The 25,000-nt window shown below is 43.2% G+C and overlaps 1 protein-coding gene across 3 annotated transcripts in view; it reads right to left on the bottom strand.

Annotated features, from left to right (window-relative positions):
* LOC143295179 (neurocalcin homolog) overlaps positions 1 to 25,000 on the bottom strand; it is a 38,620-nt gene that overhangs the window by 360 nt on the left and 13,260 nt on the right. The window contains exons 2-4 of one of the 3 annotated variants that reach the window (XM_076606751.1): positions 23,701 to 23,893; positions 1,140 to 1,555; positions 1 to 229 (exon numbers count right to left, since the gene is read on the bottom strand). The exon at positions 1 to 229 is cut by the window's left edge and continues 360 nt beyond it. In XM_076606751.1, the coding sequence (XP_076462866.1) occupies positions 1 to 229; positions 1,140 to 1,555; positions 23,701 to 23,779 (724 nt within the window). In that variant the 5' untranslated portion in view covers positions 23,780 to 23,893. Of the gene's footprint in view, positions 230 to 1,139; positions 1,556 to 5,893; positions 6,110 to 16,283; positions 16,623 to 23,700; positions 23,894 to 25,000 lie in introns of those variants that run through there. The other 2 variants (XM_076606753.1, XM_076606752.1) reach the window with 2 other exon arrangements.

Below are 25,000 nucleotides of genomic sequence, written 5' to 3'. Positions count from 1 at the left end.
GGGGGCAGCACTGCAGGAGCTGGAGTGCAGTGGGGTCGCGCAGCACGCCTTGTCGGAACTCGGCCCACGTCACCCTCCGGTCCCGGTCCCGGTCCATCTGACGGAACAGCTCCTCCGCCAGCGTCTCCGGCGTGATGGGGACGTCGTTGTGACGCAGAGAGAGGTCCGCTGTAACGGTGACGTCAGTGGTGTGACGTAGGGCGCGGGACCCGATCATCTTGAACACGGCCTGGAGGGGACAAAAAAAACACTTCTGGGTTGGTGCTTAGGGTTCATCACGACTGATTGATTAGTTCATTCATTTATATATTTGTCTTGTTTCTTCATTTGTTGACTTTCTTCTTCTTCTTCTTTTTTGTATTTTGTTTTTTTGTTTGTTTTGTTTTGTTATATGTTTATATGACATTGTCTCCCACCAGTTATTTTTTTGTTTCGGTTATTTAGAGCTGGAAAGAAGACGACTAAGAAATTACACAAGCAACATAGCAACAATTACACCAACATCATCATCCGAAACGAAATCAACAATAACAACAGAAGCAGCAGCAGCAGTAATAGAACTTTATTGCTGCTGCTACTACTACTACTATCACTACAACCACTACTTTTACTTTTATTCCACTACATTTTCATTGCACTGTACTTATGTATTGCATTGTGGTGTGTTGTATAACTGGCCAGTCATGGAATGCATTTCCCCACGCAACCCCTCCCCTCCTTAAAATAATAATAACTAATAATAATAATAATGGTATTTATATAGCGCTGAATCTTGTGCAGAGACAAATCAAAGCGCTTTCGCACCAGTCATTCTCACGCATACATAACTCTAAAACTGGAGAAACTGAAGACAAGGAAGAGGCAGGGAAGCGAGGCTATTTTGGGAAGAGGCGGGTTTTTAAGGCCAGACTTGAAAGAGCTGAGTGTGGAGACTTGACGAAGCGAAAGAGGAAGTTCATTCCAGTTGCAAGGTCCAGAGACAGAGAAAGAACGGCGGTCAACAGTCGAGAGCTTGAATCTGGGTATGCGTAAAGAGAGTGGATCCGAAGCTGATCGTAGTGAGCGAGATGGAGTGTAGAGGTGAAGGCAGCCATAGAGATAGGAAGGGGCTGATTTGTGAACAAAAAGCATCCACCCACCCTGATGATCTGGGTCATGCTGTCCAGGGTGATGAAGCCCGCCTGACCCACGTCGTACACCTGGAACGCCCAAGACACCCGCTTTTGCATATCCTCACTTCCGCTGAGCGAGAGACCAATCAGAAACTCCCCGAAGGACACCCGGTGGTCGCCGTTCCGGTCGAAGGTCCGGAAGATGTGTCTGGCGAACTCGTCACTCTGCCCCGGGTAGACGGAGTTGTAAACCTTGACGAAGTTGTCCTCGCTGAGGTACAGGTCCTGCTGGGCAGGGCTGGCACTGTGGCAGAACTCTTGGTACCACTCTTGGATTTCCGACTCCGAGAAGCTGACGTGCCTCTGCAGACGTCGGATCTGCGACCCGGTCAGCTTCTGTTTGGGGAACAGCTGGCCCATGCTTCGTGTTCGTCCACGCTTTTCTGTGTAAAAAAACAGAGAGTTATACGTTCTGTTTGACGTTGCTTACAAGAGAAGGTGGATGTTGCGAGGTTAGTGTGCATAACATTGAAATGTCCGTGATGGGTAAGTGAAGATGTGTTGGATTGTATCGTGTTGTGTTGTGTTGAATTGTGTTGAAGTGGTGTGGTGTGGTGTATGGTGATGGTGTGGTGTATGGTGATGTGGTGCATTGTGTGGCGTGTTGTGATGGTGTGGTGTGTTGTAGTGGTGTGTTGTGTTGTAGTGGTGTGGTGTATGGTGATGGTGTGGTGTGTTGTAGTGGTGTGGTGTGTTGTAGTGGTGTGGTGTATGGTGATGGTGTGGTGTGTTGTAGTGGTGTGGTGTATGGTGATGGTGTGGTGTGTTGTAGTGGTGTGGTGTATGGTGATGGTGTGGTGTGTTGTAGTGGTGTGGTGTATGGTGATGTGGTGTATTGTGTGGCGTGTTGTGATAGTGTGGTGTGTTGTAATTGTGTGGCGTGTTGTGATAGTGTGGTGTGTTGTAGTGTGTTCTGATGGTGTGGTGTCACAACACATTCCTGTTCTTCTCAAGGAGCAGTACTGTACGTCAGGAAAGTGCAGGACAACGCAACCCATTTTATTTTTTATTGTCCTTTTCCCTCTGCAAATAGTTGTTTACTACCAAAGCGGATTTTGTTTTCTTCTAAATGAATTAAATGCACGGTATAACTATCTTGTTGCCATCAGTGGTATCTGTTACGTGCGCGAAGTGCATTCCCACTAAAAGGGACCTTGGTTTGTGGTCTCATCAGACAGGAGGTTAGTGACCCCCCCCCCCGCCCCCCCCTCCCCCCCACTCTTTGGTGTTCACACCTTACAAAAAACTAAAGCGCAATTTTGATTTGGCGCCTGTTGGAAATATTTCCAGAGGCACACATCTGGAATAGACATGACTCACCCCCCTCAGGCGAACCACACTGCCCTCTCCAAAATGATTTACGGGACGTAAGCCAGTGGACTGAACAGTTCACGCTGCTGAGCAGATCGTTCCCCTTCTTTCAACACCGCGACGCCAGTATTGAGGATAGGATTTTAATTAATAGCTGTCAAGGCCGGTTTTCCACACTGGATAGGTAAGGTATCGAGACTGGAATAGTGATACGTGTGATGACTGTTTAATAATCTTTATCTTCGTTAATTATTCGAATACGTATCCATATATATATATATATGTATATATATATATATATATATATATATATATATATATATATATATAAACAAAAAGAAAAGAAGAAGAAAAAAAGGGTATCCATATATGCAGCCTGGAATCATGATACGTGTAATGACTGTTTAAATAATCTTTATCTTTGTTGCTTATACGAACTGTCAAACTGTTCCAACAGAACAGCACGTGCACGGCATCAATCAAAGGAGGACCCAGACACCGCATTCCCCAGGACTGTGCTTGGGCCTCGGAGGACTTGGGATGAGGGAGATCTGACTGATGCCCACCACCCCACAAAACAAGTCTCATTCACAGGTCTGTGGAAAAAACTCCATTAAGTTAAACCATCACATTACGTCCCGAGGGCTGATCTCCAAGTGAAAGTGGCTTGCGTGAAGAAGGAGGAGGAGGAAGAGGAGGGGGTGGGGGGGGAGAGGTGGAATAAAAAGATGGAGCAGGTTGAAAATGAAGAAGAAGAAGAAGAAGAAGAAGAAGAAGAAGGAGGAGGAGAAGGAGGAGGAGGAGGAGAAAGAGAAGAAGACAGTTAACTAAAAAAAAACTTATTTGTTTCGAAAATCATTGCAGTTAAGCCCAAATAAACTGTCTAGTTTTGGAAGACCTAACAGTTTAACATCCGATCTCCCAGAAATCTTATGTAAAATGTATCAATTAGTTGATTAATTCAACTAGAATGGTTTAATATTGATGACATTTTTTTTTAAAGCATGATTATGTGTTACGAACTTTACATAACAATGTTGAGAGGAGTTGGACTAAAAATATTCGATGTTTGAGTCCACAAGGTTTTGCAGTTTCGGACGGCAGTCAGGGTGTACAGAACATTTCGAGATTGTAAAGTTTTTATGAAAGATTCAGTATTCAGTATTCAGTAGCTCAAGGAGGCGTCACTGCGTTTGGACAAATCCATATACGCTACACCACATCTGCCAAGCAGATGCCTGACCAGCAGCGTAACCCAACGCGCTTAGTCAGGCCTTGAGAAAAAAAGAACTACTACTACTAATGATAATATGTATAAGGCGCAAAAACATGATGAAGTCAACTATAAGCGTACAAAAAAAAAGAGAGAGAAAAAAACAACAACCAAATAAATGAATAATAATAATATAATTTTAAAAATTATGAAAAAATTATGAAAGAATCTTTGGTCAATGCGGTAGGACTGGCATGATTGTGTAGTGGATCTCCGCATTACACACCCTTCCAAACAACACACATGACTGAGATACAGTTGAACAAATATGTAAAGAACTCATTCACTAATTTTGGATTTTGCTTACCACTGACTTGGGAACATTAAACTGTAGTGGAAACGTTGGTTGTGTAATGTAGATAAACATGAAGTACATTTCATGTTTTGTTGTTCTGATTTTCTAAACTTGGAGTGCAGTTTTTCCCAGACAAAGTATTAATTTTATTGATCCATGATCATTGATCTGTTCTTTCACCAGCTGCGGATGATCACTTAAAAAAATCAATAACATCATGCGTTTGTGAAAAACAACCAATGTGTGGGGCCATGGCCTTCATCGAAAACCATTCGCATACTCTCTCTCTCTTATTATCGTTACTATTATCGTTATCTCTCTCTCTCTCTTTCTCTTCACACACACACACACACACACACACACACACACACACACACACACACACACACATTCACTATTCCCTTGGTACCGATCTGGAGTTTTGGGAGAAATAAGTCACACGACATACGTTATCAGTCAACTGTCAGACTCATATCGTCACAGCGCTGCTGGGGATCGACTCACCCAGACTCACTCATCTAACTGTTCCCTTCCCCAGAATGGATAAGTAAACTCACTCAGCTAACTGTTCCCTTCCCCAGAATGGATAAGTAAACTCACTCAGCTAACTGTTCCCTTCCCCAGAATGGATAAGTAAACTCACTCAGCTAACTGTTCCCTTCCCCAGAATGGATAAGTAAACTCACTCATCTAATTGTTCCCTACCTAAACTCACTCAGCTAATTGTTCCCCTACCTAAACTCACTCTGCTAATTGTTCCCTTCCCCAGAATGGATAAGTAAACTCACTCAGCTAACTGTTCCCTTTCCCAGAATGGATAAGTAAACTCACTCATCTAATTGTTCCCTACCTAAACTCACTCAGCTAATTGTTCCCCTACCTAAACTCACTCTGCTAACTGTTCCCTTCCCCAGAATGGATAAGTAAACTCACTCATCTAACTGTTCCCTTCCCCAGAATGGATAAGTAATCTCACTCATCTAACTGTTCCCTTCCCCAGAATGGATAAGTAAACTCACTCATCTAACTGTTCCCTTCCCCAGAATGGATAAGTAAACTCACTCAGCTAACTGTTCCCTTCCCCAGAATGGATAAGTAAACTCACTCAGCTAACTGTTCCCTTCCCCAGAATGGATAAGTAAACTCACTCAGCTAACTGTTCCCTTCCCCAGAATGGATAAGTAAACTCACTCATCTAATTGTTCCCTACCTAAACTCACTCAGCTAATTGTTCCCCTACCTAAACTCACTCTGCTAATTGTTCCCTACCTAAACTCGCTCTGCTAATTGTTCCCTACCTAAACTCACTCATCTAATTGTTCCCTACCTACCTAAACTCACTCAGCTAATTGTCCCCTACCTAAACTCACTCATCTAATTGTTCCCTACCTAAACTCACTCAGCTAACTGTTTCCTACCTACCTAAACTCACTTAGCTAATTTTTCCCTACCTAAAATCACTCATCTAATTGTTCCCTACCTACCTAAACTCACTCATCTAATTGTTCCCTACCTAAACTAACTTAGCTAATTGTTCCCCTGCCTAAACTCACTCAGCTAATTGTTCTCTACCTAAACTCACTCAGCTAATTGTTCTCTACCTACCTAAACTCACTCAGCTAATTGTTCCCCTACCTAAACTCACTCAGCTAATTGTTCCCCTACCTAAACTCACTCATCTAACTATTGCCTACCTAAACTCACTCAGCTAATTGTTCCCCTACCTAAACTCACTCATCTAACTATTGCCTACCTAAACTCACTCAGCTAATTGTTCCCCTGCCTAAACTCACTCAGCTAATTGTTCCCCTACCTAAACTCACTCAGCTAATTGTTCCTTACCTGAGAACGGATAAGTCACCAGGCTTGCGACTCAGGGGTTCCTGTTATCCTGTCAAACGCAGGCCACAACGCCAGGAGAGCCACGGATTTATGAAATAAGTAAGATTCTGGTATTGACAGTCCGTGAGGAGGACCTGGTCACAAGCTTTTCACGGCGCGAGCGACAAACGCAGACTGGGACACAACAGCCGGTAGCTCCTCCTAACTCACACACTGCAAACCAACTCTGACCTCAAAACGCATTCAGGCGTTTCCCCCTCAATCCGGAACCGCCACAGTAAAAGTTATGGTACAGTACTGGCAGCAAAAGTTGTCGTTTCACATTTTGCATAGTGGGGGAAGGGGAGGGGAGAGGAGGGGGAGTGTATGACTGATTATGGTAACATTACATGTGCATTGCATTAATTGTGTACTTTGGCATTTCATGTCAATTATGTATTCATATCGAATGGCTGTGAGACTAGGATCATTGCCTGTGGAGTGATGACCTTGAGTTAACGCGTCCGCATAGGAAGCGAGAGAATCTGAGCGCGCTGGTTCGAATCACGGCTCAGCCGCCGATATTTTCTCCCCCTCCAATAGACCTTGAGTGGTGGTCTGGACGCTAGTCATTCGGATGAGACGATAAACCGAGGTCCCGTGTTCAGCATGCGCTTAGCGCACGTAAAAGAACCCACGGCAACAAAAGGGTTGTTCCTGACAAAATTCTGTAGAAAAAATCCACTTCGATAGGAAAAACAAATAAAACGGCATGCAGAAAAAAAAGAAAAAAAAAAGAGGGGTGGGGGGTTGGGGGGGGGGGGGTGGCGCTGTAGTGTAGCGATGCGCTCTCCCTGGGGAGAGCAGCCCGAATTTCACATAGAGAAATCTGTTGTGATAAAAAGAAATTCAAATACAAATACAAATATTGCGGTTATTCAGTGTATGAGGTTCACATCAACTTACCATTTAAGCATTTTGTCTTTTATGTATTCCTATTGATTGACTGTGACTCTTGTGCTCTGTTTGTATAGCGAACACCACACGTCAATTTCTCTTGATGAGCCAATGAAGTACTCTGTATTGCTATTATGAGGTTAAGGTAATGCTTTTAGCGGTGATCTAACAAAGTAGAAATCATTCACAAACAGAGTACTAGGCCGGTAAGATTTCAATTCGCTCTGCAGTGAATCACAGGGTTTTATTCCCTGGAAGATAAAGCACGTTACGATGAAAATTAAAACTTGACAGCGCTCGCTCCATCCGATGAGAATCTACAGCTTTTGAGGCGAATAAGTTACCATAGAAAAACGACACCAAAGTAGCTTCTGGTCAAAATGACATAAGTAATTTGGTGGGAAAGCACCATGGCAGTGAGATCCGGTTTTTAAAGGATATCACTGCTCGCGTGACAGAATGCGAAACATTCCACAAGACTCGTAAATCTTCACATCCGTGTATCGCATTACACTTTCTCAGAAAAAGATGTCGCCGCACCTTAAAACTGTTCCGGGTGGGGGGAGCGACGGGTGGCATTGTGGCTGGGTTTATGACTGAGAATCCTACCGCCAGGCCATGCTGTTGTGCGCGAGCGGTGACGACAGTGCCAACGCGCGGGGACGAACCACTGATGTATTTTTAGCAGTCAGTGGCGGTGAATCCCAGGGATTAAAAAATAGAATTCTATGTAGTCCGTGGGCGAACCTGCATTGAGACAACGTAACACGGTGTATCAGCCTATTCGTACCCCCTGTTGGTTTTTACCCCCGGGGTCAAATCTTGCTAGCCTAGATTAACCCCGGGGTCTATGTGTCTAAACTGGCCTGGATTAAACCACGAGGGTAAACTTCAGTTAGTCATAACTGACCCCCTCTAGTTGAATTTCACCCCCCAGTCACTCGTAATGGATATGGTGGTCATTATATGATTCAGCGCGCTGGGTTACGCTGCTGGTCAGGCATCTGCTTGGCAGATGTGGTGTAGCGTATATGGATTTGTCCGAACGCAGTGACGCCTCCTTGAGTAACTGAACTGAACTGAACTATATGGTCAGCTGGAAATTGCCCGTGGAAGTAAAATTAATTTGGCCCAGTCGATATTGGCTGTCAAATTTGAACTTCTCCACGTGACGTTTGACGGAGAGGAGGAAGGCGGTTCAGTTGTCAACAGAAGCCAGTCTGGATCAAAGGGCGTCCCTCACGGTTTACGGGGGGGAGGGGGGGGGGGCAATTTCCAGATACTGGAGGATGTGGGTCGGTAAGGACCAGCCACAAATGACCGCAGGGTGATTCCAGGATAGCCCTGAATGATCCCGGGTTAAGGATCTGTACATGTCTCGTCACACTAGTGATTGTTGTAGGAGAACGTATATAAGCATGAGGGTCAAACTGCAATTGATTCGCGCGTGTGTGCACAAGTGTGTGTGTGTGTGTGTGTGTGTGTGTGTGTGTGTGTGTTGTGTGTGTGTGTGTGTCTGTGTCTGTGTGTCTGTCTGTGTGTCTGTCTCTGTGTGTGTTTGTGTATCTGTGTTTATGTGTGCATGCATATGTGTATGAGTGAATGAGTGAGTGTGTGTGTGTGGCTGTGCGCGCGCGCCTGCGTAAATGAGACATTCCTTGAAAAAAGATTTCCCTGACTTACATTTCGTATATCTGTATCCTCAAATCAGTCATTCTTATCTCAGTTCTGCACGTGGATCCATTTCGTGCGAAACAGTATTGGAAATTTGTTAAATATTAAACGCGCGCGCACACACACAACAACAACTACAACAACAAAATCAATTTGGAAAAAAAACAACAACAACAACGACGCATGACTTGTTCAAAAAGTTCAATGGAAAGGTTGTAGGTAACAAAGACCTGTGTCAATTCCGGTGCAACATCCTGGAACTACCCCCCCCCCCCATCACCCCCGCCCTTCCCCCCCCCCCCCCCCCACACACGCCTCCCCTGCTGGGATTTATAACGTCCTTGTACCAATAATAACTGTCCCAGTTGGCACTGCTTCACAACTAATACAGGGCCGGTATGTAGGCACGGTGTGAACGGATTCTATCTTTAAAGCGTCAGTGGTGCGCATTACACATTGTTTATATTTCCTGAGCGGAAAGGAGAAATGCTCTCTCTCTCTCTCTCAATGATTATGCCACCCATTCATTAACATGTTGGTAAACAACTAGCAGTAATTTTATTTGTTTAAGATCTTATGATATTAAATAGTAAAATGTGTTTTTCTCGTAACAAACAAACAAACAAACAAAAAAGTGCTGAAAAAGGGAGTGATATGAAGAAAGATATGTGTATGTGTGTGTGTGTGTGTGTGTGTGTGTGTGTGTGTGTGTGTGTGTGGTCAGACCGCCTTCGACTCAGTGTGGTTGCACGGGCTATGTGTGTGCGCATATGTGAGCGTTGAGAGTCAGTGTATTGATTGGGACAGGGGATGTGCTGAGCTTCGCCAGTCAGTTGACAATTAATTGTTTTTTTCTCTGTAGTGTAAGTCGTTGGTTCGTTGGGTGACTAGCAAACTGTTCTCGTAGACCTGGAAAAGTTCCAAGAAGGTGATGCGTACCCCCACGTCTGGAGGTAAACAGCTATAGATGTCACCCCATTAGTAGATGTTGTAACATCAGTGGAATTCAACTTGTATTATAATTTTGTACGTTTTTTTAATTATTTTTTTTAAACTCAGTTTTTGATGCGGATTCAGTTACTGAACTAACGTGCCACCATCTCGCTTTTTACCGTTTTTCGTCCCGTAAACCATGAAAATGGAGATGGAACCAATAGATGCAATAAATAAGGACGCTAATGTGTGTTATCAATATATATATATATATATATATATATATATATATATATATATATACACACACACACACACATATATATATATACACATTCATATACATGCATGTAGTTATGTACACATACATATGTATACACACATAGTCAAGCACAGCTAACGCAAAGGAAGTGGACCTGCCACAATTGAACTTACTGCTGAGGGAAAAGGTGGGTTTTGAGACGAGATTTAAAAGATGCGAGGGAATCAGAATGACGGAGGTTATCAGGGACATTCATCAAGTTGAAAAAAGATTTCGCCGACTTACATTTCGTATATCTGTATCCTCAAATCAGTCATTCTTATCTCAGTTCTGTACGTGGATCCATTTCGTGCGAAACAGTATTGGAAATTTGTTAAATATTAAACTCGCGCACACACACAACAACAACTACAACAAGAAAATCAATTAAAAAAAAAATCAGCGACGCATGACTTGTTCAAAAAGTTGTAATGTTTTACGTTAACAAAAGCGTTTTTGTAAAGCACCTAGAGCAGATTTCTGGATAGTGTGCTATATAAGTATCATATTGTTATTATTATTATTATTATCATTATTATTATTATTATACATTAGTAAAGACGTGCGCGATTTACAAGTAAAAACCTCCGAACAACCAAGTCTAGAATAAGGAACGGTATTTATGTGACAGTGTGTGTTATGGAGATGTTTTTTTAAACATAGAAGGCTGCGGGGCAATTCCTTGTTTGTTGTCTCTGATTGCTGAGAGCGCCAGAAAATGGAGACTGTGAACTCGCCTTGTCTTCCCCCTTTTTTTTTTTTAGCAGTCTGCTTCTAAGAAAATCACAAATATATTGACTAAAAAAAAAAAAAAAAAAAAAAAAAAAAAAAAAGGACGTCAAAGAACGAATCAAAAAAAGAAAAAGAAAAACTAAAACAAACAAACAAAAAACCCTGTATTTGACAACACTACTGTTCAGAAATATTACAATGGAAATTAATATAATGTATCCAGTCAGGGAAAGTGTATGTGAATTCAGTCCAACTATTTCGTTCACTGTAAGTGATTAAAAGCATTTCCTGAAACATGTTTGAAGCTTACGAAATACCCTACAATGAATCTAAAACCTTCCAACCCAATGGAAGCGCTATATGAACTATCATGTGGCAATATCCACAATTTTTTCCCTGAGGACAGTGTGAGCAGTGTTCACAATAAGGCGTGGACGTTCCCTCCGTCAGTCACACAGCGAGTGGAGGGGAAGAAATGTGTATGTTGCCCATCATGTTTCCACGGGAAACAAGTTTCCTTGAGAAGAAATGATTTTTGATTCTTAGAAATGCATTCTTTTCTGCTGCCCTGTATGAAGAAAATAGACTATTTAATTGTCATATGCAGAATTCAAGAAATGTAATATGCTCGTTGGTAACCAACTCAGTTGGCCAAAAGTAAGTTTTGAAAATAACAAAGGCTTTTTTTTATCCATATCTTTGGATATGTAGTAATCAGTTTGAAACAACAACAACAACTGTCACACGAAGGCCTTGTATGCAGATTATGAAAATAAACCAGCATGCTGTCAAAAGCGGAATGAATCAGATGACTCACCTGTTAACTGGCAAGACATCTAAGAAGATCCAGAAAATAAAATAAATTAAATCAAAATGGTTTCGAAACCGAAGTTGATATAGTTTAGTCAGCAAACGTAGTTTGATCATCGATAGGAAGAAAATCAACTGATTGAGTGTTTGTTGCCAAAACGATTGCATTGAACACACATTTGCGACGTGTGCGCGTACATGATTTAGGCAGTGCTTTTAGCAAAATGCGGAAACATAATAGATTATTCATTAAATGAATCGCGTAACTGAAGGAAGCATTTGACCAAAATATTTTACTTCATTTAATTTTTACTGACAAGAAAAATGTCAACGGATGTTTGAATGAGTGGAGAAATACCACGACTTTGTACATTCCAAAATATGAAAGCAGATTGTGTATAAAATACATTGCATTATAATGAATTTTGATTCTGTCATGTTACATTGCCGTTGGCATTTCTGTATATTAACTGGGATCTCTCTCTATCTCTTTCTCACACACACACACACACACACACACACACACGGGCGCGCGCACACACACACAACCATATATATATATATATATATATATATATATGTGTGTGTGTGTTTATATATATATATATATATATATATATATATATGTGTGTGTGTGTGTTTATATATATATATATATATATATATATATATATATATACGCACACACATGTATACGCACACACACACGCGCGCACACACACACACACACACACACACACACACATATATATATATAAAATCATATATACATTAGTATAATTTCACGATATCACAGTAGCCGACCAAGTCAAATAATACCACAACAAAGTTAACAAGAGAGGCAAAACCTTCAAGACTCACTTGTGATGCACTTTAAAAAAAAATCTAATCGTTAAAATGTGTTCTGTATTTGTTATTATAAAGCTTCGGGTTAAAAGAAAAAAGAAAGAAAGAAAAAAGTCCTAGCGGCAGATTCGAACCCCGCGTGTTCTGATGAGAAGAAACTGTCCTCCTTAACTGACGTTCAAAAATATAATATATAAACATGCTTTTTTTAAAGGGCGATAAATCGATTGCGGTATTCGCAGTGAGAACGCTGTTTAAATCGTATTATTTTGGTGTATCTTGGGCATTAAAAAAATCTTTAAGGGCAATTAAAAATTCTTTTTAAGTCCGCGGTAAAGGAGACGTGGCTATCGCCGCAATCACACTGCAACATTTAGCCGTTTTCTCTGGATTTAGATAGATGTACAAGTTTAGTTACACCCGGTTGTCACGGTCGAGTCAATTTCTCTTTTATGTTCATTCTAGTTTTATAGTTTTAAAGTTGATATGAAAATTGATTATTTTGTTAAACTAATAACATGTAAAGCCAAGTACAAGTACTTCTAAACGTCATATGAAGTAAAAAGGACTTCATTTTGAGAAAAGCCAAGACCGGAAATTTTTGCGTTTCATCAATTCAAGGGTATTAACTCGCATGGTTTATTATTTTTAACTGTGAATTCCGACTGATTCTATGGATATTTTTATGGCAGTTTGAGGCATAATCCAGTAAGTGATGAGGCGTTCACAAATCTTTCTCTGAATAAATATTTAACGGTCTCCTTCTCCAACTTTCCATCACATGTTATCGTGCATTGTCGATTGAATATAGGATTGAACGGGCAGGTGAACAACTTGAAACAAAATGGCATCGTTCGCGTTCGCAAAGAATATGAGCACGCGCTTTGAATATGTATAAATATGTGTACGCAATTGATTTTTGCCCATGACCTTCAGGGCTCAGCCAGTAGATCTATAAAGTCCAATTGTCGTATTGATTTTAGTATTTTCCGAAAAAGACCACTTGGGCGAATGAATACAGTGAAAGCCCTGTACACTGAGAGTAAAACATACAAGCTTTTTATGTATTGAGTATAATTTCAACTTGCAAGACAGTCCTGGGCAAGAAAACGAGGAAGCACAAAGAGTGGCTATCAACAGACACCTGGACACTCATCACTGAGAGGAAGCATTTGAAAGACCAGATCAACTGCACGCAAGATCAAGCCGAGAGACATGAGCTACAAGCACAGTACTGGGAGACGAACCGACAAGTAAAGCGAAGTGCGAGAAAAGATAAAAGAACCTACATCGAGGAACTGACAGCAGAAGCTGAGAGTGCAGCAGGTCAGCGGAACATGAAGCGCCTGTATGAGATCACCAGGACACTCTCCGGGAAAAACAGCAACCCAAGCCGGCCCGTCAAGGACAAAGACGGAAACACCATCCTTGGTGAAGAACAGCAGAGAACAAGATGGGCGGAGCATTTCAAAGAAACGCTCAACCGACCAGCACCACCCGCCCCACCAGACATCCCGCCACCTACCAAGCTCCTCGACATCAACACCAACCCTCCCAGCAAGACCGAGATCGTCAAGGCCATCAAGTCCCTCAAGTCAGGAAAGGCAGCCGGCCCAGATGGAATTCCACCTGAAGCTCTGAAGGCCGACATCCAGACTTCAACTGAGATGCTGCACCCTCTCCTTTGCAAGATCTGGGAACAGGAGCGAGTGCCAAAAGACTGGAAAAGAGGACATCTTGTAAAGCTGCCAAAGAAAGGGGACCTTTCATCCTGCAACAGCTGGCGGGGAATCATGCTGTTGTCTATTCCGGGCAAGGTACTGAGCAGAATCATTCTTGAGAGACTGAAGAACGCTTTGGACAAGACACTTCGGGACGAACAAGCAGGCTTCCGACAAGATCGCTCGTGCACGGATCACATCGCAACCATGCGCATCATCATCGAGCAGTCCCTGGAGTGGCAGACCCCCCTGTACACAGTCTTTGTCGACTTTCAAAAAGCTTTTGACAGTGTCGACCGAGATGTCATCTGGAGACTGATGTACCACTATGGATTTCCACCAAAGTTTGTAACTATCATCCAGCAAATGTGCGAAGACGCCACCTGTCAAGTGATCCACGATGGGAAACTGACGGAACCTTTCAGTGTGCAAACCGGCGTCCGTCAGGGTTGTTTGCTCTCACCGACCATTTTCCTGATGGTGGTCGACTGGGTCATGAGGCAGTCTACAGCAGATCGGAGGACAGGCATCCAGTGGACTTTCACTAAACAGCTGGAGGACCTAGACTTCGCAGATGACATAAGTCTTCTCTCCCACAGGCAGCAAGATGCGCAGGAAAAACTATGTCGTGTGGCAGAAGAAGCTGAGAAGACTGGACTCCAAATCAACATTGGGAAAACAGAGGTCATGAGGGTCAACAACAAGAAGCAAGATCCAGTGCAACTACACCAAGAGAACATCAAGGAGGTTGACAAGTTTGTCTACTTAGGCAGTGTTGTCAGCAAAGACGGGGGGACGGACGAAGACATCAAGAGCCGTATCAACAAAGCAAGACACGCCTTCAACACCCTTCGACCAATCTGGAGATCGACAGCCCTCTCAATCCGCAACAAGATCCGGATTTTTAACACCAACGTGAAGTCGGTTCTACTCTATGGCTCAGAGACGTGGAGAGTGACAAAGACCAGCACCCACAAGCTTCAGACATTCACCAACAGATGTCTAAGAAACATCCTGAACATCAGATGGCCAGAGGTTGTCTCCGATGAAGAACTTTGGAACATGACAAAACAGGCCCCACTGGAGACGGAAATCAAGAAACGGAAATGGGGATGGATAGGCCATACACTACGCAAGCCTGCAACAAACATCACAAGACAGGCTCTTGATTGGAACCCACAGGGGAAAAGGAAAGTTGGCCGTCCGAAGCAGACCTGGCGGAGAAGCAGTGAGGCAGAGACAAGGGCGGCCGGAATGACGTGGGCCGAACTGAAGAAGACCAGCCAGAGCCGGGTGCGTTGGAGGAGTGTTGTTGCGGCCCTATGTTCCCCACGGAATCAAGAGGAATAAGTCAAGTATAATTTCAAAATGTAATGTTTAAGATGAGAAAGATCAGTTTAAAGCAAATTAAGTCCCCTAGCATTAATTAGAGTGATTTCCCTTTTTTACTATCTGCACCAAAGACATGCAAAATAAATATAACTTCCATGCTTAGCAAAAGAAGTTCCTGTTTGAACAAAAAATGATAAAAATGACTGCTCTTGTTGTTGTGTCAGAATATCAGATCAAAGTGCCAAGTTTAGAGAATAAAAAAATATAAATATAACAGTAAATGCAGTTTGCATATAATATGACTTCTTTTTAATTTTTTTGGTGCCCATCCCAGAGGTGCAATATTGTTTTGAACAAGATGACTGGAAAGAATGGAATTTTTCCTATTTTTATGCCAAATTTGGTGTCAACTGACAAAGTATTTGCAGAGAAAATGTCAATGTTAAAGTTTACCACAGACACACACACACACACACACAGACAACCGAACACCTGGTTAAAACATAGACTCACTTTGTTTACACAAGTGAGTCAAACATATAGTTAAGAAGATGCACACACACGCACATATTTAAGAAAAACGAATGTGAATATCGTTGTAATCGGTTTCTTTCTTTTTTTGTTTTGAATAATTTATTTTTCTGCTGTTTTTTGTTGGCCTTAAAATACGTATGGCGTGTGATGTCGAGCTGTACATGAATTAAAACGAGTTTTTAAAAAATCCTGCAAGGCTGAAAACAAACATAACACTGGGTTTTCTTTTAAACATAATTGTTCCTTTTTGAATACTAGAATAACAAAGAAAAAACTAAACAAAATTAAAGTAGAGAAGAACACCGTCACCCCACAAGAAAAAGAAAACACACAGAAAACAAAACAACAACAACAACCAATCAAAAAACAAACCAACAAAAACAAACAAACAAACAAACAAAAAAAAACCTCCCCCCCCCCTCTAAAATAAATTAATAATAAAAAATAAATAAATAAAAACGGTGTTTAATCAAGCAATTTTTTCAGGTTTTTTTTCCTCTTGTCGTATCGGTTATGGGTTAAAATGACTGATAGTGATGAAAGAGAGAGAGACAGAGAGAGAATCACCCACCTCCAGCCAACAACAACTGTACGTGTTAAAAAGTCAGTGTTGAAAAACCAGCAACGACCAAATCCCCAAAGAAATTCAAATATAGTTATCAGAAAATGTTCCGAACCAAACTGGACATGAGCAAATCAGCCCCTATATACTGTCCAGTCTCTGCTCTGCTGGCCTGTCGTGGGACAACAAAACCCGAGTCTTCACTTCTGTCTGTAATCAAACAGGTGGGGAACGAACGGAGCAGAAAGTTTTAACGTAACTCAAGACATCAGTTCTTCCCTGCAAACACCGAGCGTGCGAACAGGAGGCACAAAGCAAGTCAACTGACGGCTTGATTGAAGTGTGAACCAAGTCTGCTCCAACCACGGCATACGATACACCCACGGCTCGTGAACAATTTTAGTTATCGCGCGCAAGCGCTTTCCCCCGCCCACGAATCCACAGGAAACGTCAGATCCCTTATGGGAGGTTACTCCCACGCCGTGTCAACACAAATCAAGTGCATTGCCGGGTTTGGAGATGGGAGAGACGATAATCATTAGACGCCGACAGCCCCGATATAAGTGGAACAGATCATTGCTACGTTAAATCGTCCAGAACCAAACATTTGCCAAGAGGAGGGAGATGTCTCTGTGCGGGTGTGGGTGTGGGTGGGGGATAGGGCCCGGGGGTGTGGGTGGGGGGCGTGGTAGCTGGGAAGGATAGAGAGGGGGTAGCTATGTATAGATGATTAACGGGGCATATCGCCCACCTGCAAGGACCAAGTGCAAGCCTGATCATGGAGTATCAGGAAACCTCCGATGACAAAGCGTGCTTCTCTTGGCTGGGGCGTCCCTTCAGTTACAACCCCGAACCAATCCCACAGCCAGCTAGGGGGGCGTCCCTTGTATTTGTATTTCTAGTACTCTTTTGGACTCACTTGTGTAAACAAAGGGAGTCTATGTTTTAACCCGGTGTTCGGTTGTGTGTGTGTGTGTGTGTGTGTGTGTGTGTGTGTCCGTGGTAAACTTTAACATTGCCATTTTCTTTGCAAATACTTTGTCAGTTGACACCAAATTTGGCATAAAAATAGGAAAAGTTCAGTTCTTTCCAGTCATCTTGTTTAAAACAATATTGCACCTCTGGGATGGGCACAAAAAAAAAAAGAAGCCTAATTATATGCAAACTGCATTTACTGTTATATTTATATTTTTTGTATTCTCTAAACTTGGCACTTTGACCTCTTATTCGACACAACAACAAGAGCAGTCATTATTATCATTTTTTGTTCAAACAGGAACTTCTTTTGCTAAGCATGGAATTTTTATTTATTTTGCAAACGTTTTGGTGCAGATAGTAAAAAAGGGAAATTACTCTGTAATTAATGCTAGGGAACGTAATTTATCACAAGTGAGTCTTGAAGGCCTTGCCTCTCTTGTTTGTTGTTGTTATTGTCACAACAGATTTCTCTGTGTGAAATTCCCTCTCCCCTAGGAGAGCGCGTCGTTACCCATTTATTTATATACTTATTTTTTTTTTTCTGCCTGCAATTTCATTTGTTTTCCGATCAAACTGGATTTTTCTACAGAATTTTTGTCAGAGACAACCCCTTTGTTGCCGTGAATTCTTTTACGTGCGCTAAATCGTCTCATCCGAATGACTAGCGTCCAGACCACCACTCAAGGCCTAATGGAGGGGCAAAAAATACTGGCGACTGTGGGATTCGAACCAGATTCCATCGCTTACTAGGCGGACGCGTTTCCACTGGGTAATCAAGGTGTGAAGGGAGGCAATTTAACTGAGATGTAAAGGGAGGTTATCTGATTAATGTATGAGGTGAGGTAGATTGGTAAAGATGAAGAGGAGAGGTATTTCAATAAAAAAAAAAAAAAAAGAGAAGAAGAAGAAGAAAAGAAAAAGGGGGGATGGAGTGGCGCTGCATTTTTAGCGAAGCGCTCTACTGGGGGATAACAGTCCGAACTCTACACAGGACAATCTGTTGTGACAAAAGAGAAATACAATAGAGTATAAAAAAAAGAAAAGAAAAAAAAGTTCGACATCTCAGTAAAAAAAAAAGAAAAAGAAAAAAAAAAAGACGATTTTAACAGAGATCCTGTATATAATCAACTACCGATTTGTGTTGTCACGCTTCGCCAAACCAGTATTGGGGAAAGATGAAAGGGTTGAAGGAAAATGTTGGTGGCGTGCGCGCGAAGTGTGCGCAGCGTCCATAGAGAAAATCTAATTTAGAAACTATCAACAGTGTGTGATTTCAGGATATTTTTTTTACCTGGGTTGGGTTGGCTCGGGGGTTGAGATTTTGTTTCTATATTTGCCACGCTCACACTGGTGATAAGTGGCCGTCACAGAAACGATAATGTATTGAGATCAAGCCCGCTCCTTCAGGTGCAACAGATCGTCACAATGCGTCAACAGATAATAACTAATAATGGCGTTGCTGTCAATGATTATTATTGATGTTGCATTTTCGTCAAAGATAAACATTCTACGAACAGCTTATTACACAGTGCTTCTTGGTGGTGGTGGTGGTGGTGGTGGTGGTGGTGTGGGGGTGGTAGTGTGGTGGTGGTGGTGGTGGTGTGGGGATGGTGGTAGTGGTAGTGGTGGTGGTGTGATGGGGGTGGTGGTGGTGGTGTGGGGTGGTGGTGGTGGTAATTGTGGTGGTGGTGGTGTGGGTGTGGTGGTGGTGGTGGTGGTGATGGTGGTGGTGTGGGGGTGGTGGTGTGGGGGTGGTGTGGGGGTGGTGGTGTGGCGGTGGTGGTGATGGTGGTGGTGTGGGGGTTGGGGTGGTGGTGATGGTGTGGGGGTGGGGGTGGTGGTGATGGTGGTGGTAGTGGTGGTGATGGTGACGGTGGTCGTGGTGGTGATGGTGGTGGTGTGGGGGTGGTGGTGATGGTGGTGGTGTGGGGGTGGGGGAGAGGGGGGGAGAAAGTGGGACTGTGCAGAGCGTTGTGGGGGTGGGGGTGGGGGTGTGGCGGGTGGACGGGCAAGGGAGGTAAGAGTGTAGTGGTCATGTGTGGGTGTGTCTGCACTCGCACGTGCATGTAGGAGTGTGTCCTGACGTGTGCATACTCGTGTGCGGGGGTGCGGTCGAGCTTTAACTTTCAGCTTCCGGGGCGTGGGGGGCAGGGGCGGGGGGGCTTTCAGAGCAGATGTTATCTTCAAACAGCGATTGAGCGACAATGGATAACAACACCAACAGCCATTGACTCCATTCAGGATCCTTGCACAAGCCGGTGTGATGCCCACAGAATGACCCCCACCCCAAGTTAGTTTCATGGAGCCATTCTGGTTCAGGTATGAAAATGACGCGGTGAAAAGACCCTCGACACTTGCCCTGAAATGACTCCACACCCTTCAAATTAAGATGTTGCTAAATATATTATTGTAGTATATTACAGTATGTTACTGGAGAAAAGGAGGGTGGAGTTAATGTTTGGGGGGGGGGGGGGGGGGGGGGGGGGGGGGGGAGCCTCCAGCACATTTAAACCTAAAAGTATTTGTATTTGTATTTCTTTTTATTACAACAGATTTCTCTGTTTGAAATTCGGGATGCTCTCCCCAGGGAGAGCGCGTCGCTATACTACAGCGCCGCCCATTTTTTTGTATTTTTTCCCTGCGTGCAGTTTTATTTGTTTTTCCTAGCGAAATGGATTTTTCTACAGAATTTTGCCAGGAACAACCCTTTTGTTGCCGTGGGTTCTTTTACGTGCGCTAAGTGCATGCTGCACACGGGACCTCGGTTTATCGTCTCATCCGAATGACTAGCTTCCAGACCACCACTCAAGGTCAAGTGGAGGGGGAGAAAATATCGCGGCTGAGCCGTGATTCGAACCAGCCCGCTGAGATTCTCTCGCTTCCTAGGCGGACGCGTTACCTCTAGGCCATCACTCCATGATTAGTCAGTCTGTGCTGCTACATTTTGACAGTCTTTCAGGGGCAAGACCAGATTAGCTCCACACGAACAAGAGGAGGTGTATTTAGAGACCAGCCCCAAATGACACCACGGAGAGTCATGTGCATGGGTGCAGTAACACTGGCCCCTACTGGTAAACAATTCCCTTGGAGTCGTTTGGGGACGTGACGGACACTATAGCCAGATGGTTAAAGTGTTGGACTTTCAATCTGAGGGTTCCGGGTTTGAATCTCGGTAACGGCACGTGGTGGGTAAAAGGTGGAGATTTTTCCGATCTCCCAGGTCAACATATGTGCAGACCTGCTAGTGTCTGAACCCCTTCGTGTGTGTACGCACGCAGAAGATCAAATACGGCACATTAAAGATCCTGTAATCCGTGTCAGCGTTCGGTGGGTTATGGAAACAAGAACATACCCAGCGTGCACACTCCCGAAAACAGAGTATGGCTGCTTACATGGCCGGGGTGAAAACGTCATACACGTAATAGCCCACTCGTGTGCATACGAGTGAACGTGGGAACTGCAGCCCACGAACGAAGAAGAAGAAGAAGAGTTCAAGGACATGGGATGGAGTCGTAGTCCTGTCCCAAAGTTTCAGTTTCAGTTTCAGTAGCTCAAGGAGGCGTCACTGCGTTCGGACAAATCCATATATGCTACACCACATCTGCCAAGCAGATGCCTGACCAGCAGCGTAACCCAACGCGCTTAGTCAGGCCTTGAGAAAAAAAAGTAAATAAATAATAGATAAATACATAAAAAAGAACTACTAATAATAGTATGTATAAGGCGCAAAAACTTGATGAAGTCTACTATAATTGTATAAAACAAACAAACAAACAAACAAAAAACAAAACAAAAAAACAAACAAACAAACAAACAAAAAAAAAACCGAATCCCCCCCCCGGCCCCCCCCCCCCCCCCCCCCCCCCCCGCCCCCCGGAAAACGAACCAATTGGGGTTGGTATTGGTTTTCCCCAACAATGCATCTTGTAAAACGGATCTTTTTAAAAAAATAAAGATATCCCGATTGGGAAAAAAAAAGTGATTGGGGTTATTATGGGGGCAGGGGAAGGAGTAGAAGATAAACAGCCTGTCCTGAGTGAAATGACCACAAAGGTTGTTTCTGGGCCCACTCCACTGGAGACAGAACAGTGGAATGAGTCAGTCTTCGATATACGATAGCCTCCCTTCCCAGCCTCTTCCTTGTCTTCAGTTTCTCCAGTTTTTATAGTTATGCATGTGTGTGAATGACTGGTGCGAAAGCACTTTTCTTCTTCTTCTTCTTCTGCGTTCGTGGGCTGCAACTCCCACGTTCACTCGTATTCACACGAGTGGGCTTTTACGTGTATGACCGTTTTTACCCCGCCATGTAGGCAGCCATACTCCGTTTTCGGGGGTATGCATGCTGGGTATGTTCTTGTTTCCATAACCCACCGAACGCTGACATGGATAACAGGATCTTTAACGTGCGTATTTGATCTTCTGCTTGCATATACGCACGAAGGGGGTTCAGGCACTAGCAGGTCTGCACATTTGTTTACCTGGGAGATCGTAAAATCTCCACCCTTTACCCACCAGGCGCCGTCACCGTGATTCGAACCCAGGACCCTCAGATTGACAGTCCAACGCTTTAACCACTCGGCTATTGCGCCCCTCGCGAAAGCGCTTTGATTTGTCTCTGCGCAAGATTCAGCGCTATATGAATATCATTATTATTATTATCATTAATATTATTATTATTATTTCAAAGCACCACACTAGCTCTGCTTGCCAGGCTGAATGCTTTCTAAAGGTCAATGGCTGCTGCTCACAAGGGTTGCGTTACACACATTTGGGCCAACAGCAAAGTGAGAGCTGTATTATCAATGGTTTCTCCAGTCAATGGGAAACCATTAACAGCTTAGTCTTTTGTGAAGGACTATGACTCTCAAACTAGGGGGCAAAATTGCACTGGCTCCTAGTGCTGCAGCCTTGTGGGCTAGTTGGCCTTTGGGAACCATCCCAACACCGACTGTCCTAAAACCCTCTTGGCCGAGAAAGTGGGGATGTACTTGGGCAAGACACTCTCCACTATAATCAAATTCTAGCCCAAATAGTCGGAACAGCAGTTGCCTCCTCTGCTGTTCTGATGGTCATAGTCGGACACGACTGACTATCATATATATATACTTACACATAATTGTCACACGCATAGGGGTTATCACTGTTAGTGGGAACTTTAAAAAAAGACCTTTCTGTAGACAACAGCATGGATCTTACCAATGGTCGTGTGGCAGTAATGGTTATGTCGGAATTGTTGCATCTTCCTTTTTTTTTTTTTTTTTTTTTTTACCCTGTTTCATGTTTTGGCTGTGGGTTTTTCAACTCTCCACACTTTTATTTCTTCTCATTATTGAGCGTTAAGGATAACTGAGTTTTAAAAAAAGAAAAAAAGAAAAGCAGAATTGATACAACGAAGTAACGGATATCAACTGGATGAGGAAAGAAAGAAGGAAGGAAGGAATTTGTCATATAAGAAATGCCCCCTTCGAGCCCCCACACCCTCTCCACAAAAAAACAACAAACAAACACCCCCCAAAAAACAACAACACAAAAAACAAACACACACGCACACACACACACACACACACACACACAAAGAAATAAACGCACACACATACACGCACAGACATATCATCCTATTACTCTATTTCCACACCCCCAAAATCCCCTGCCAAATCTACATTTCCCTTTCTTGTCACGTGTGTATATACATATAATAAATATAGTTCGAGCGCCATCTCTCTCTCTCTCTCTCTCTCTCTCTCTCTCTCTCTCTCACACACACACACACACACACACACACACACACACACACACACACACACACGCCGCCGTTCTCCCCCCACCTCCTGCCCCTGCCCCGACTAATAAAATGACTTGAATGAACAGACATTGAATGGATTGATTGATTGATTGATATGGATACTTATATAGCCCCTATCCTCGATCGGAGACCAAGCTCCAAGTGCTTTACAAACACGGGGTCATTTACACAACAGGCCGCCTACCTGGGTAGAGCCGACTGATGGCTGCCATTGGGCGATCATCATTCGTTTCCTGTGTCATTCGATCAGATTTCAGACAAACATGTAACATTTAACATTTTACGTGTATGACCGTTTTTTTTTACCCCACTATGTAGGCAGCCATAATCCGTTTTCGGGGTTGTGCATGCTGGGTATGTTCTTGTTTCCATAACCCACCGAACACTGACATGAATTACAGGATCTTTAACGCCCATATTTGATCTCCTGCTTGCATATACACATGAAGGGGGTTCAGGCACTGGCAGGTCTGCACATATGTTGATCTGGGAGATCGGATACATCTCCACCCTTTACCCACCAGGCGCCATCACCGAGATTCGAACCCGGGACCATCAGATTGATAGTCCAACGCTTTAACCACTCGGCTATTTCGCACCGTCTTTGAATTAATCAATGACCAACCGGCACCAGCAAGAACTCACCTCTTTGCCGAGGACGAGCCGCCTTCGTTTCAGAGGCTTCTCCGCAAGGGACACATAGACAATGCAGCCTGGCTCCCATAGGTTCGAACCGCGAAAGCGGAGAAGTCCTGTCCTGCCCTGCCACTGCCTGTGTGTTCCAGCACCGTCCGGCAAAGGCCTGTCCGAAGTGGGGTGTCTCTCTTGATCTTCGCAGCTGAAAGCCAACAGTTCTTTGTAGAAAGACGGAAAGATTGCGAGCGCGCGCGCGTGCACACACTACTACTACTACTACTGCTACTACTACTACTGCCCATATCCCCTCATCCTCCCCGTCTATTATCACTCAACAGTGAAAAGACGTTGAATTAAAGAAAGAAAAGAAACACACACACACACACACACACACACACACACACACACACACACACACACACACACACACACACACACAAACACAATCACGCGCACACAATACAATTACCATAACAAACAAGCAAGCCCAAAGACAGAAAGAAAAATGGGAAAGAAGAACGAAAGAAGGATGCAGGAAGGAAAAAGAGTATCAGTACCAGTACCAGTACCAGTACCAGTATCAGTATCAGTATCAGTATCGGTATCAGTATCAGTATCAGTATCGATAGCTCAAGGAGGCGTCACTGCGTTCGGTCAAATCCATATACGCTACACCACATCTGCCAAGCAGATGTCTGACCAGCAGCGTAACCCAACGCGCTGTCAGGCCTTAACAAAAAAAAAAAGAAAAAAAAAAAAGAAATAGAATAAAATAGAATGAAATAAAAAAAAAACAAAAAAAAAAAAACTAAAATTTAAAAAACAAAATAAAAATTAAAAAACTAAGGAAAAAAGAAAGGAAGGATAGAAGAAAATGGTGTGTGTGTGTGTGTGTGTGTGTGTGTGTGTGTGTGTGTGTGTTGGAGCTCGTGTACGTTTATTTGTATTTGTTTGTGCTTTCATATATGTGAAGATTGTCTCATTTTCTGTGAAAAACAAGGAAGAACAAGAGAGGCAAGGACTTCAAGACTCACTTGTGATACACTTAAAAAAAAATCTAATCGTTAAAATGTGTTCTGAATTTGTTATTATAAAGCTTCGCGTTAAAAAAAAAGAAAAAAAAAGAGTCCTAACCAGATTCGAACCCCGCGAAGAAAAATACTCGTTCCAGCAAACAGACTATGGAAATAAAGAAAGAAAACTGCAAAGTGATTCAATCAGACCAATACTTTGATGACCCAGTATGATGCTGATTTCATCATTTCACAGCAGTAAAAAGAAAAAAAAGCTAAGGTTTGAACCTATGTCT

Source organism: Babylonia areolata, chromosome 20, assembly GCF_041734735.1.
Source record: "Babylonia areolata isolate BAREFJ2019XMU chromosome 20, ASM4173473v1, whole genome shotgun sequence".
Taxonomy (NCBI): Eukaryota; Metazoa; Mollusca; class Gastropoda; order Neogastropoda; family Buccinidae; genus Babylonia; species Babylonia areolata.
Note: the sequence above shows the minus strand (reverse complement) of the source record. Positions and strands in the feature narration are given on the sequence as shown.